Here is a 12,963-nt window from a genome sequence, read left to right on the forward strand (position 1 = left end):
ATTGTTGACATAGTTCTTCTCTACTCGTAACTTACTAGAAATGTTTAGGTTTACGACGCAGAAATTAATTTGGTACAGTTTATTTAGTTTAGATTTCGGTTTGTATGGGTGTGACATTGATGGAATGGTTATAGTTGTCTGAAAATGTTGTGTAATTATTTTGATCTTGTCAAAGGGTGATATTTGGTTCCCCAGGTGTGGTTTTCAATGCTTAATCAATTCATGCAAGCTGAATCTAAGCATTACAACTGTATGCAACGTAGTGAGCACGAATGTGGTTAACTTGTAACCACAACTCTCCGGTGGCAGAGGAACACAAATCACATAAAAACCTAACATTTCAATGAAACAAATTTACAAGGCCATATTAACAGCTCAATCTGATACATCTTTTGCAAGGATAGACATGCACATATAAATCAGAAGGAAACTCTTCACGTTCAAACTGTTTATGTCCAAACTGATTTGTACAGACATAACAAGGTACCCCGGTAGGTTCACCAGAAGTTCCATCTTCTGTACATTAATATGCTCAAGTTCACACGAAGGAAGTTGCTCTGCTGATGGAGTTCTCTTGTTTAAGGATTGCTCAACGCTTGTCGTAATCTGAACTCTACTTGGCAACAAAGGAACCTAAACGGACGACGTTCCCATTAATATCCTTCACGTAGCATACTTTCTGCTGCCAGACCTTGTCCTCGGGCCCAGCCACAGGTGATGCTCCTTGATCTATCGCATGCTGCATTTTCACAGTTATTCGTCAGAAGAAACCCAGTTATAGAACTCTCCATCAACAGTATGCTTGGTTCAAACTTACTTTCCTAAAATAAAAATGAATAACCTTAGATAAGACAATTTATCAGTTACTTCGGAATTTGTTTTCTGTAGCCGTTTGAATGCGGTCATCTTATAATGTTATGACAAAATATTGTAAACACGGATGTGTGTAAGTCACAAAATACAGCTTTTAAGTGCACCTTGTATGCTCTTTCCACGTCCGGGAAATCTAGGCAAATCTCCACATTGTGATGACCTTCATCCGAAGAAGACACACCTCCGATCAGTTGAGCCTCGCGTTGCTTCGCAGGAGTGAATGCTAATGTCGTGGTTCCAGTTTCCATTTCAACCCATCTGGGTGCAAATGACAGTAGACAGCATTATCAACGATTTTTAAGATGGTGCAAACTCAGAATAGAGCGTTAAAACCTGAGAGTACTGACTTCACATGAAACGGGGACTAAGACATCTTGAAGGTTGCCATACACTGTCCTCTAAAGAAAAAATTAAATCAATAAGGAGTTAAATAAACTCCGCCTTGAATCAATATTCAAATTACCCTGTCAAAGGTTCAGGCCAGATTCTACTTACGAGTTAGTCTTGTTCTGGGGTCGAATTTGAAGACCAAAGGCCTTGCTGTAGAAGTCAGCAGCCTTGTTCACATCCTGGACGTAGACGATAACATAAGCTAGTTGAGCACCACCCATTTTCCCTTACCTGCAGCCCCAAGTCATGTCAAGTTTGGTTCTTCCGCAACAAACTAATTTCCTAAACCTCCATGTCTAGGATCACGACTCCCTCGACCTCGTTGCATCAAACAGATACCACACCAACTATAGATAAAACTAACAAGAACATACTCTCCATGCAAATCCTCTCAGAAAACCCCTCAAATTGGATCACAGATACGCCGCTCACTGGCAGCGTAAAAATATGCACAACTTAGACAGAAAATAAAAACACGCACCCTAGGGATACGAGAGGAAGAATGAAAATCTAAGGAAGGAGGAGAAGAAGCAAAGAAAGTCAAGGAAAAGCAGGAACAAGAAGAAGAAGAAGAAAGCGATAAGTGGAGTGAAAAGTGGGAGGGATACCTAAGGTAGGATATATATATATATATATATATGTGTGTGTGTGTACATGTATGTACATGCAGCGGCAAAGCAAAGCATCCAGTTGGAGGGGGGAGGGAAGGAAAGGGGGAGGATCAACGACGGCAGCCAGGAAAGCTTGGCCCAGCAAAGAGAGCTCCACTTGGCGGGGCAGGTGTCGCGCCTCTAGGCCCCCTTGGTGACCGGGGCCCTCCACGGCGCCCACGTGGCCTTCTTTCCGCTGCCCCTGGTGGACAGTTCTCCCCGGAATCTTGGGGTTGCTGGCGACGACGCCTGTTCTGATGAGTAACATGTTCTCCTCTCCGGCATAAGAAATGCCCACCCTGTCGAAGTTGGGGGAGGGGGGGGGGAGGAGGAGGCTCATAAATTAAGGGGGGCCTGCCCTTTTCTAGTGCGGGCAGGCTTCTTTGTGTTTGCTTCATGAATTACGCACCCCTAATCTCTTATGCTCCTGTTCTTTTTTGGCCCCCCATATTCTTCCCCTTCATCTCTGGACTGTCCTTTGCTCCCTTCACACATTAAAAGTTATAAATCTCAGAAAGACAGACAGTATGGGGTTTGCATGTTGTGAATGTTTATTGCCCTTGCCCGAAGTTTGTGTTTGTGGGAAATTGTTGTGTATATATATATATATATATCGAGAGAGAGAGAGAGAGAAAAGATAAAGCGACCCGAATTGTTACTAAATCGACCCACAAGTTTAAACCATCATTGTACCCTTTAAACCACATTCCCATTTTCTTCCCTTGTTCCCAACTGTGGCCCCCGTTAGCAAAAATTGGGAATGAAGAGACCTAGGAATAAAGATAGGGGTTGTAAGGATGCAACGATAGTTAAGATGGATCGGGTCATTTTAGTAAATATTTAAATCTCTATATCATTCCCCAATATATATTTATATTTATATATGTTTGCTAATTATTTGTAGCTTGATTCTATTTTAAAAATATATATATCTAAAATAAATGACAAATATTAATTCTTCTATTTTCATGTAAAAAATATATATGTGCACTTTTTCGATCCCTTTTTCAAATAAATGTTGCTGTAAAACTTCCTATGCACTTAAAGCATATCTTTTGTAATAATAATTGCAATAACATTGGCCCTACATCCGATAACATCTCAATTATAAGTACATATGTTTGAATGAATTATATAGTTTTTAATTTTAACTTTACCAATTCGATTTTAACCTTATAAAAATGATCAAATTTAAGGAGGCGATAGGATGAAATTAGGAAAAATTTTACAATTTTGAATTTTGTTTTTAGTGAATTTTCAATCTGACATTTCAACAGTACCAACAAAAATAAAAATCTTTTACCGACATTCAATGAATACAGTCTGGAAGAATTGATTCAAGAGCAACAAGTTTCCATGCCGCTTCTTGATGTCGGCGAACTCACCTCCCCGGAAGCCGCGCCACCCACGGAAATCATCGATGCCAACAATGTTGGTATGGAGCCTTAATTCCTTGGCGATGGAGCGATGAAGTACCGAGGAGACTTGCTATCTCTATCACAGACCTGGGCTTCACTTCTTCCATGAAATGCCGAAACACGATCTCGTTGAAGCCCCACCCTCTGTTTTGATCTGTTTGAAGTAGAGCGACATGCTTGGGGCGGGAAGTGTTCATACGGCGACACGCCGTCGACCATCTCATTCATAAGATTTTCATTTTGTTTCTGGAGGCATCGCCTTGGTTTTGAACCCATTGTTAACTGTGCTGGCTTTGTTATGGCCAGTTCCCAATCATCGCTGTATGTGTACTTTATTGCAGAGGTCGATGACGAAGGTAATTGTGAGACGAGAGAATTGCCGCGCCCATGCCATTCGGTCCTTCGTAGGCGTGCTCCAGACGCAACATGTGCAGGGGAAGTTGTAATGGTGTGTCTACTTCGTTCTCCGCTTCAAGCGTTACCTTATTTGTTACCCACTTTTTACTGCTCTTCATCCATAACATGTCCATTGGAAGGTTTTGAGTGCGCTCTAAATGTAACAGGGTCAGTTAGACAGAATGTAGCAGATACCTTGTCTGCCACAATGTCTGCACTGGTGCTTTTCCTCATTTAACTCAAGTCATGCAGGATGTTCTGCTTTTCTTGAACGGATCAGGAGGGAAGTTTGTTGCAACAGAGTGCGAAGCAAATGTTCATCATTTCAGAAACACCCAACTCTTCGTTCACAGGCAATAAGTTACACACACAATATGAAACATTACAGTCACAATGTTCGACTATTCAATTGTCACCATAACCCACAACAAAGCTCAGAAGAAATCTAGGTATATTCCTTGCCTGTTGATGTATGCTTCATCCAAATCCATTACAAACACAATGGCCAACTGGGAATCCACCTGATCTGACATTTCAATTGATATCATGGCTACTATTGCAGCCGTCTGGTCATGGTCGCCGCTGGAAAACTACATCATTTTCCAGCTTCGGAAAAGACTTCATGACCAGGAGTATCCAGCCTGAGTGGGAGTCCCCGTACAAAATAGGTTAAACGCGAGTGCATCAGCAACAGCAACTGGTGCCAGGGCTGGCTGCAGACGATCAACAGCACCTGGTGAAACTGCAACCATGGCCACTGGTGCAACCACCACATAGTCATGGTCGCTACTCATTAACTGCATCATTTTTCAGTTCCGGAAAATAGTCCATGTTCCGGAGGTATTCTGCCAGGGAAGGATTCACTTTACTAAGTGCGTCATCCACATCTGCAAAAACGACAGCATCCGGTGCCAGGGCTGGCTGCGGGAGAACAGCAGCAACTGCTTGTAGGTCTGGCTGCGGAAGAGCATCCGGATGTTCATCAGCACCTCGCTGCACAATGGCATCCGCCTCAACACTTCCACTGACAACCTCCCCCCCTTCTACCGACGCCTCCTCATCAAAAGGGACAAGTGGGATCTCCGAATTGCCAGAACCGTCGGAGGGCTGAACGGTGATCTCACCGGCTCCAAAGTTGGCTGTGGTCTCATTTAGTTCTGTTGTGGGCGTCTCGAAACTAGTGACAGACGAAGTACTCTGCTGACTTGAGTCGTTTCCGTCCTCGCCGACAGATTGAGAAGAAGTAGTCCCATCAACGCCATCGCTGATACTGAACATCCGCACACACACACAAACTGTCAACTTGCAAACCTGGACCCTATCACAGTAAACCCTAATAGTAGCCATGAATCGAAAAAAGGAAACCCTATCACAGTAAACCCTAATAGTAGCCATGAATCGAAAAAAGGAAACCCTATCACAGTAAACCCTAATAGTAGCCATGAATCGAAAAAAGGATATCCTATCACAGTAAACCCTAATAGTAACCATGAATCGATAAAAAGGAAAGAAAAGAGGTTTACAAGAGTAAGTGAATGATTGCGCCGAGAAGCTGCATCACGCCACTGAAAAGGCGCACCGAGAACCCGATGATGCCGCTGATGAGCCCCATGCTTTGCCACCCACTGCGGGCTGTGCGCGATGTTCCGATGATCCCAAGCAAGGTTCCACCCAAAGCACAAAGAGGGGCAATGGTAGTCTAGCAGCCAGGCTTGACTAGAATGAGTGTTTGTGTGAGGAAGTGACACAGACAGACAGACAGAGCGAGTGCGATAGTGTGAAGGAGTGCCACACACACACAGACAGCGTGAGTAAGTGAGCGAGGGCGTGTGAGGAAGTACCAAGCACACAAAGAGCGGGTAAGAGGGGAGTGTGAGGGAGTGCCACACACACACACAGACACCGCGTGGGTATGTGAGCGAGGACGTGTAGGAAGCAGCACGCACACACAGAGCGGGTAAGAGGGGAGTGTGAGGGAGTGCCACTCACACACACGGACACCACATCAGTAAGTGAGCGAGGACGTGTGAGGAAGCAGCACGCACACACAGAGCGGGTAAGAGGGGAGTGTGAGGGACTGCCACTCACATACACAGACACCGCGTGAGTAAGTGAGCGAGGACGTGTGAGGAAGCAGCACGCACACAGAGTGGGTAAGAGGGGAGTGTGAGGGAGTGCCACTCACACACACGGACACCGCGTGAGTAAGTGAGCGAGGACGTGTGAGGAAGCAGCACGCACACACAGAGCGGGTAAGAGGGGAGTGTGAGGGAGTGCCACTCACACACACGGACACCGCGTGAGTAAGTGAGCGAGGACGTGTGAGGAAGCAGCACGCACACACAGAGCGGGTAAGAGGGGAGTGTGAGGGAGTGCCACTCACACACACGGACACCGCGTGAGTAAACGAGCGAGGGAGTGTGAGGGACGGGCACACAACTCTCACACACACACATACTAAATGAGATATTGAGGGATCGCTGGTGAGAGAGCTTTTTAGGAATCCAGAGAGAGAATATGAGAGACAGAATTAGTGAGTTGGAGTTAGTGGCAACTATCTCACTAACTCCAACTCACTAACTCCACACCACGTCCATTTCAGGATATTTCCAGATCCCCTACGTCCACATGGACGATGTCCATATCCTTCAAATCTCCTCTCTATGCCGACCTCCTTCTCATGAATTGGGTTGGCTGCATTCAGTTGCTCACACTTGCCTCTTGAGCTTTGATGGTGTGTGACGCCGGAGCGTGAGATATGCCCAACGTGTTCTCGGACTGGACTTGGTGCCAGAGTGATACCAGGGACGGGTGAACTGCAGCGCCTATGGCATTGGGTTGGCTTTGTAGGCGTGCTCCAAATGTGACACGGCCAATTGGACAGGGGATTTCAGATGCCCTGTCTCCCACAAGGTCTGCACTTTTGCTGCAATCCCCGTTCAACTTGTTCATTCAAGCTTTCTTCCTCTTCTTGCACAGATCACGAAGAGAGCGTGTTTCAACAGAGGGCAAGGTAAATGTTCATCATTTTATGAACGCTCAGGTCTTTGTTCACGAGCAATTGGAACATGGTGCACGTAGGAAATTCTTACGACAATTTTCTACTCTGAGGTTGTGGGTTCCTCAATTCGGTATGAATTATAGTAATTCCGACGCTTACAGGGGTGACTGCGTTGTTGAATCTTTTAGAGTAGGCTTGCGGCGCTGTTGGAGATCATTGAATACAAATTGCTGGGCACGAGACCTAGACAAAGGAATTGGAGCAGGACGCCCAGGAGAGGCTTCTAACAAAGTTAGGAAGCAGCCATTAGATCGTACCTGTCGAACTGGCTCAAGTATTAAGCATTTGAAAGATCGTTGCTTTGATGACATTATCGAGAAAGATAAGCTTCTTAAGATTGTTTTGTGTATCAAGGACCTCCTAGGAGCTGAGCCGAGCCGATCCATGACTATATTGGACCTGGGCAAGAACAAGGAAGATTTAGGGTTCAAGGGAAATGGGCGTCTTGTCGCATTCTTAAAACGTTACCCGGGTGTTTTTGTAGTTCACGAGACTGCGGGATTTGGAAATCTACCTTGGTTTCAGTTTACACCAGAAGCAGAAGCTGCCTTTGTAGAGGAATTGGAAGTACGAAAAGGAATGAGCAGCGAGGTTGTCATAAAGCTGCAGAAGCTTCTAATGATGTCAAGTGATAGGACGCTCTTATTATCAAAAATTGCTCACCTTGGGCGAGATTTAGGTCTTCCTGATGATTTCAGGAAAAGTTTTGTGAATGAGTATCCAAACTATTTTCGCGTTGTAGGAAGTAAATGTACTCTTGATTCTGAAGGTCCTAAACTGGAGCTCGTTAGATGGAGCGCTCGTCTGGCTTTTACAGAAGTTGAGTTAAAAGCTAAAGAATCCGGACGTGGTGAGTGTCTTGCTTCCTGCCTTAAGTACCGCCGATTTGGATGTGTTGCTTACGCAATTTTGAGCATTAACTTCAATCCATTTTTCTGATATCTGTTCCCTACAATTTTTTTACACCTACAAAGCTTATCATCAGTCGAACTTTGAGAGTATGTTGCAGATTCTGTTCAAATTTTGGAATCCAGCAGTTCGAAAGGATCCCGACTCTCAAAGTTTGACGAAGTTGATTGTCCCTCACCGTATCAGGATGCAAACCATCTTCATCCTCGATCTTTTCTGTTCGAGAAACGCGCAGTACTTCTTGTTCAAGAGCTTTTGTCTCTCACCTTAGAGAAGCGGCTATTAGTGGACCAGCTTACACACTTCCGCAACGAGTTCAAATTTTCGAAAAAGGTATGTCGTCTTATTTCCGTGTGAATCCTTGTTCTCTTGGCCAAAACATGATGTCAATGCCCTATGCAAAGACAAGGACAAGTATTAAGTTGTAAACTCTGAGACTTGTATATCATACTTTAGGTACAGGTCTGCTGCAAAATTATAGGTGGCAGAGCAGTAAATACCGAGGCAATTGTCTAAGTTCACTGATGAAGATGCCTTTGTTGTTGTCTCAGTTACATGGTATGCTAATCCGTCATCCTGAGCACTTCTACGTTTCCAGAAAAGGTTCTCGTGACACTGTGTTTCTGAGAAGGGCTTTTCAGGAAATTCATATACGTGGTCAGCGTAAGGAATATTGTCTAATTGACAAGCACCCCTTGGTCCTGGTTAAAGAGAAATTTGCAGCTCTCATGGGAGTGGATTGTGTTGCTTCTAGCACTAGAAAGAGTCCAGGTTCTTTTCAAGGTAAGGGTACTCCTGCGCAGGCCCGCACAGCTCCAGCCGAAGGTTTTGCAACGACCAAGGATCCTTGGTGAATAAACATCAAATGGCACTAGTGTGACCGACACGCTCATCATAAAATCTTATCAAAAGATTGGCCAATTGATTTGGTTTGCTGATGAAGCTAGGAACCTCTATGTGAATCTGCACCAAGGCATGTTTTAGACAATTTGGAACTTGTAAGCAGCACTTTCTGGCCAAAGCTCCTCAGACTTCGCAAGTAATAAAATGGTCATTAGTGATCTATTGTACTATTGGGCATGGATTCTTTTCAAACTTTTAGTGTCTTGTCCTAAGCCTGCTTTTAAATCAATTTGTGAATCTTTTAATCATGCAGTTGTGTTTGCATGGTCTCTGAGATTTGTTGATGAACTCGTTCATTCCATTTTATAAGTAGATGCTTTGTGTGATGCTATCTTTGCTACAGGGTTTGTTATGCAAGTTCAGACATGCAAATACCACGTTGCATTTGTGTTGGACTTTAACCTTTTCATGTGTCATGTCTTCGCAGAATTAGAACAGACATGCAAATACCACGTTGCATTTGTGTTGGACTTTAATCTTTTCATGTGTCATGTCTTCGCAGAATTAGAAGCCACTACCGAAGCCATGAAATAGTTCTGACTATCAATGGCATGTAGAGGAATCGAACAAATGGGCATTTCTGGTCATGAATATGGTGGACTTGTTAACAGTGGGGTTACTCGACGAATAGTGAAAATGTGAAAAATTATGGAAGTAATCGATGTCTCTTTTTTTGCTCTTTTTATCATGTGAAGTAGCTTCGAACTCAGTTATGCAGCTGACATGACGAAGGGAAGACGTGAGAGTTATGGAATATAGTACATACAAATCTTGCACATATAATTGATCATATAATTGATCATGTGCTAGAGAGTAGTGTGTGCATACAAAGTGTGGTCAGTATGTAGATAAGATATTTGTATTGTTAATATATAGGGATAGGTACTTTGAACTATATTTGAGAAGTTTTGGAAATTTCTATAATTAGGGTTAGGTTAGTGGATTAGATAGGATCCACCTTGGTATATATTTAAAATAATTTAAGATTATTATCTAAATAGGATTTATTATAGAACCTTCAAGAGAAAATTGAGGGAGGTTGTGTAGATGGGGCCCATTGTAGAAACCTCTAATAAGAATTTAAGGTGGTTATTTAATTGGAATCTATCATATATGAACATTTTAGAGAGTTCAAGGTGATTTATAAAGTATGAATAAGACTAACTTGGGCCTTTTGAGTCATCTGGTTAAGTATAGCATCAAATATTTTTTCTTAATACAATTGGATTTTGTATCTTTTTGTTTTATTTTATTTTGTTACTTTGGTTTCTTAGTATTGAATTTTGTGTTTATATTGTTTTTTGTTGTTTAGTTTTTTTTCTTTTGATATAGTTTATCTTATCTTATAATGAAGTTTTATGTTGATGTGAATTAGAAGGATTTTGAACACTTGAAATAGATTAGTTTTATTTCATTGATATCAAAATAAGTATTAGACTATTCTTTGGTAGTGTGTCAAAAGTCATCATTTAATTCAAGGTCAATTGTTGTGGTCTAAGTGGGTATCATATTGAGGCTACCACAAACTATTCTTAAAAAGTGAACTGGAAGATGAGAAGATATAATAGTAGAGTCCAACAATGAAATTAAAGCATGAGAGATATGGTGGAGCAATCTCTCATAGAAGCTCAAATACAACACCTCTTAAATTAGATATTTACCTTCCAAGGGCAAGTAGAAGTCTTATTAGGCCTTGTGTATGGAGAGTCAACATCTATTAGGTTGAAATTGAGAAAGCTTACTACATACTATAGAACTTCAAGACAAGAAGATGTATATCAATGGATCTTTAACATGCGACAATATTTCTAACTATCTAAGGTAAATACTACTAAAAAATTATTTATTCATCTAGTTATTTGACAAATGCGATAGCCATTTAGTGATAACATTGACTTCAAAGCTATGGAACTTATAGTGGATTTTGTGATTGGAAGGAATTTGATATCGAGTTTAGGAATCAATTTTTGCCCATTAATGTAGAGAAGATAGCATGCAATCAGCTGATAAATCTTACACAATCTAGGTTGGTGGAAGATTATGTCTTGTGATTCAAATCCCTATGTCTCCAAATTGACAATGTTTTGGAAGCAAAGATGATGGATTGATTTCTACAAGGTTTGAAATTTGAAATCTTGTGAGAGCTAGAACTAATAGATCCACAAACATTCAAAGATGTAATTTGAATTGCAAAGAAAGTCAATGCTATAGATTTCAATAATCATAGAGCATTACTTATAGCACAAAGTCTTATGCTGCTATCTAATAGTTATGGCACAATAATCAACGGCAATGGAGATTGATGCTTTACAAGGATCATTGATACCACAAAGACCACAAATATTGGTACAAAAGGGATTATATTTTTATTGTCAGGAATAAGGCCATTAGATTGGAAGTTGTGCAAAACGTCAAATTCAAGCACTAGCAAAATAAAGTGAGTTTATAATTTCAAAACCCACCAAGTCAATAATGAGATAGAGTAGGAAAACAAGGCTCCCTAGTAAAAGTATCAAGGGCTAGTATTGAAAATAACTACTTTTTCTCAAAGACAAATGGCATTGCTTCAGACAATTATAAAAAAAGTTGACTAATGCATCTAATGGGAGTACTAAGAAGACAATCATGTTGAATGCTTGTAGATTGTGGCTCTACAAAAAATTGCATCTCAAGTAAAATTGCTAACCAACTTGGAATTAAAACTAAGACAATCAAGGGAGGAACAATATACGTTGTAGATGACCAAGAGAACGTATTGAGTGAGATATGTGAAGAAGAAACCTTCAAATTAATTGATACTTATGTCTTAAGAGGGAGAATTAAAGTGACAAAGCTAAGATATGATGTTATCCTTAGAATGCCATGGATAGAGGTGGAAAATAAGCAAGTTGATTACATAGCAAGGATTAAAGATAGTAGATGTAAGATGATTCTTTGCACCTCTGCATTAAGTGAAGTAGAAAGACAATGTACAACCAAAGACTTACTCATAAGAGCAATCTTTATGAAGAAGCAAATATAGCATAAGCAATTCATACATACATACATATATATATATATATATATATATATATGATGGTTTTAAATTTTGCATTAATAGTAGAAAAGACAACCAAAGGAGTAAAATGAGCAAATCAATTCATATGAAAATATCAAGATGTCTTCTCAATTAACCTATCTAGTAGCATATCTTTTGATTGATGTGCCCCTTTTTTAATAGAACTATTGCTTGGAGCCAAACCAACAATTCAACCTATTTATTGCCTAACACCAAAAGAACTTAAAGAATTGCGAAAGACATTGGTTGAACTCTTGGAAAAAATCATCATTCAAGAAAACTCATCACTATGGAAAGCACTTATATTCTTTACACCCAAGAAAGATGGTAGACTTTGTCTTTGCATTGACTATCGAGGTTTTAATAAGTAAAATATTAACAATGCATATCTACTTTTATGTATAGTTGATCTTCTTAACTAATTTTAAGGTACGACCATCTTTAGTAAATTAGATCTTTGAAGTGTCTATGGGCAGACACTTATTGCAAGAAAGGATATAAAAAAGACAACATTTTGTATGCGCTATGGATATTTCAAATGATTGGTTTTACCTTTTGGCCTTACTAATGCTGTGGCTTCTTTCATGAGTCACATGAACAGATTGTTTTAGGACCTTTTGGACAAGTATGTAATTATCTTCATTTAAAATATCCTTTTATATAGTAAAATCTTTGAAGAATATAAGCAACACGTATAAGAAGTGCTACGTCAACTATAAGATAGTTACTTCTATTACAAGCAATCAAAATGTGAACTTTGAAAGTCAAAAGTCACCTTTTTGAGGCATGTGGTGTCCTTCAAAGATACGCGTATGGAACAAGATAAGGTGAAAGTACTAAAAGATTAGCTAACCTCTAAGGATGCTTTTGAAGTATGCTCATTTTTAGGCCTTGTTGGATATTATTGCCATTTTTTTTGGCGATTTGCACACATTGTCGCCTCATTAACAAACCTATTGGTGAAGGATGCTCTATTTGAGGGGAAATTAAAATAGCAAAGCACCTTTGATTTGTTGAAGGAGACACTCATTACTACTCCAATATTGCAACCATATGATCTCAACCTTTCTTGTATGTTTGACATTGATGCTTTTGACTTTGCTATTAGAACAGTCCTTCAATAAGATTTTGGTAAGGGCCTTCAATTTGTTGTATATTAATCATGCAAGCTCAAAAAGGTAGAGCATAATTATTTTATATGTGATTGAGAATAATTAGTGAGTACACTTGCCACAAAGCTATAACAATATTGTTTGTTAGGGGAGCTAATGGTTATTCTGACTAATCATTGATCCTTCCTATATA

General features: G+C 40.6%; 3 protein-coding genes across 12 annotated transcripts; 1 reads left to right on the top strand and 2 right to left on the bottom strand.

Annotated features, from left to right (window-relative positions):
- Positions 1–415: 415 nt before the first annotated feature.
- LOC112296056 (uncharacterized) lies at positions 416–1,987 on the bottom strand. 3 transcript variants are annotated; one of them, XM_073529062.2, is made up of 4 exons: positions 1,872–1,987; positions 1,369–1,494; positions 978–1,131; positions 416–739 (listed from the first exon to the last, which is right to left on the bottom strand). In XM_073529062.2, exons 2-4 carry the CDS (start codon positions 1,482–1,484, stop codon positions 614–616), a joined length of 396 nt encoding a protein of 131 aa, XP_073385163.1. In that variant the 5' UTR covers positions 1,485–1,494; positions 1,872–1,987; the 3' UTR covers positions 416–613. The 3 variants fall into 3 exon arrangements, with proteins under 3 accessions (XP_073385163.1, XP_024403935.1, XP_073385162.1); XM_024548167.3 differs by lacking the exon at positions 1,872–1,987 and adding an exon at positions 1,745–1,856; XM_073529061.2 differs by lacking the exon at positions 1,872–1,987 and having other exon boundaries at positions 1,369–1,495.
- A 2,174-nt stretch (positions 1,988–4,161) lies between these two features.
- Positions 4,162–5,526, bottom strand: LOC112295964 (uncharacterized). The gene is made up of 2 exons (XM_024548017.3): positions 5,251–5,526; positions 4,162–4,997 (listed from the first exon to the last, which is right to left on the bottom strand). Exons 1-2 carry the CDS (start codon positions 5,337–5,339, stop codon positions 4,514–4,516), a joined length of 573 nt encoding a protein of 190 aa, XP_024403785.1. The 5' UTR covers positions 5,340–5,526; the 3' UTR covers positions 4,162–4,513.
- Positions 5,527–5,904: 378 nt separating this feature from the next.
- Positions 5,905–9,764, top strand: LOC112295963 (protein WHAT'S THIS FACTOR 1 homolog, chloroplastic). Of its 8 annotated transcripts, none has more exons than XM_024548010.3 (5): positions 5,905–6,740; positions 6,917–7,638; positions 7,798–8,030; positions 8,249–8,695; positions 9,103–9,764. In XM_024548010.3, the coding sequence occupies exons 1-4, from the start codon at positions 6,622–6,624 to the stop codon at positions 8,549–8,551; spliced, it is 1,377 nt and encodes a 458-aa protein (XP_024403778.1). In that variant the 5' UTR covers positions 5,905–6,621; the 3' UTR covers positions 8,552–8,695; positions 9,103–9,764. The 8 variants fall into 8 exon arrangements, with proteins under 8 accessions (XP_024403778.1, XP_090100972.1, XP_024403777.1 ...); XM_024548011.3 differs by having other exon boundaries at positions 6,210–6,640; XM_090244846.1 differs by lacking the exon at positions 9,103–9,764 and having other exon boundaries at positions 8,249–8,760.
- The last annotated feature ends 3,199 nt before the right edge of the window (positions 9,765–12,963 follow it).

The sequence above is a fragment of the Physcomitrium patens genome, chromosome 19 (genome assembly GCF_059467195.1).
Source record: "Physcomitrium patens ecotype Gransden chromosome 19, ASM5946719v1, whole genome shotgun sequence".
NCBI classification, from domain to species: Eukaryota; Viridiplantae; Streptophyta; class Bryopsida; order Funariales; family Funariaceae; genus Physcomitrium; species Physcomitrium patens.

What these genes read in the sequence shown, in the direction of transcription:
- LOC112296056 (XM_073529062.2), bottom strand. Translation starts at nt 1,484, where the DNA reads ATGGGTGGTGCTCAACTAGCTTATGTTATCGTCTACGTCCAGGATGTG. An exon ending in CCCCAGAACAAGACTAACTC is followed by an intron (nt 1,132 to 1,368) that starts GTAAGTAGAATC and finishes ATTTGCACCCAG; the next exon opens with ATGGGTTGAAATGGAAACTG. An exon ending in ACGTGGAAAGAGCATACAAG is followed by an intron (nt 740 to 977) that starts GTGCACTTAAAA and finishes GTGAAAATGCAG; the next exon opens with CATGCGATAGATCAAGGAGC.
- LOC112295964 (XM_024548017.3), bottom strand. Translation starts at nt 5,339, where the DNA reads ATGGGGCTCATCAGCGGCATCATCGGGTTCTCGGTGCGCCTTTTCAGT. An exon ending in GCAATCATTCACTTACTCTT is followed by an intron (nt 4,998 to 5,250) that starts GTAAACCTCTTT and finishes GCGGATGTTCAG; the next exon opens with TATCAGCGATGGCGTTGATG.
- LOC112295963 (XM_090244844.1), top strand. Translation starts at nt 6,555, where the DNA reads ATGGCATTGGGTTGGCTTTGTAGGCGTGCTCCAAATGTGACACGGCCA. An exon ending in AGCTAAAGAATCCGGACGTG is followed by an intron (nt 7,639 to 7,797) that starts GTGAGTGTCTTG and finishes AGTATGTTGCAG; the next exon opens with ATTCTGTTCAAATTTTGGAA. An exon ending in AGTTCAAATTTTCGAAAAAG is followed by an intron (nt 8,031 to 8,248) that starts GTATGTCGTCTT and finishes TTGTTGTCTCAG; the next exon opens with TTACATGGTATGCTAATCCG.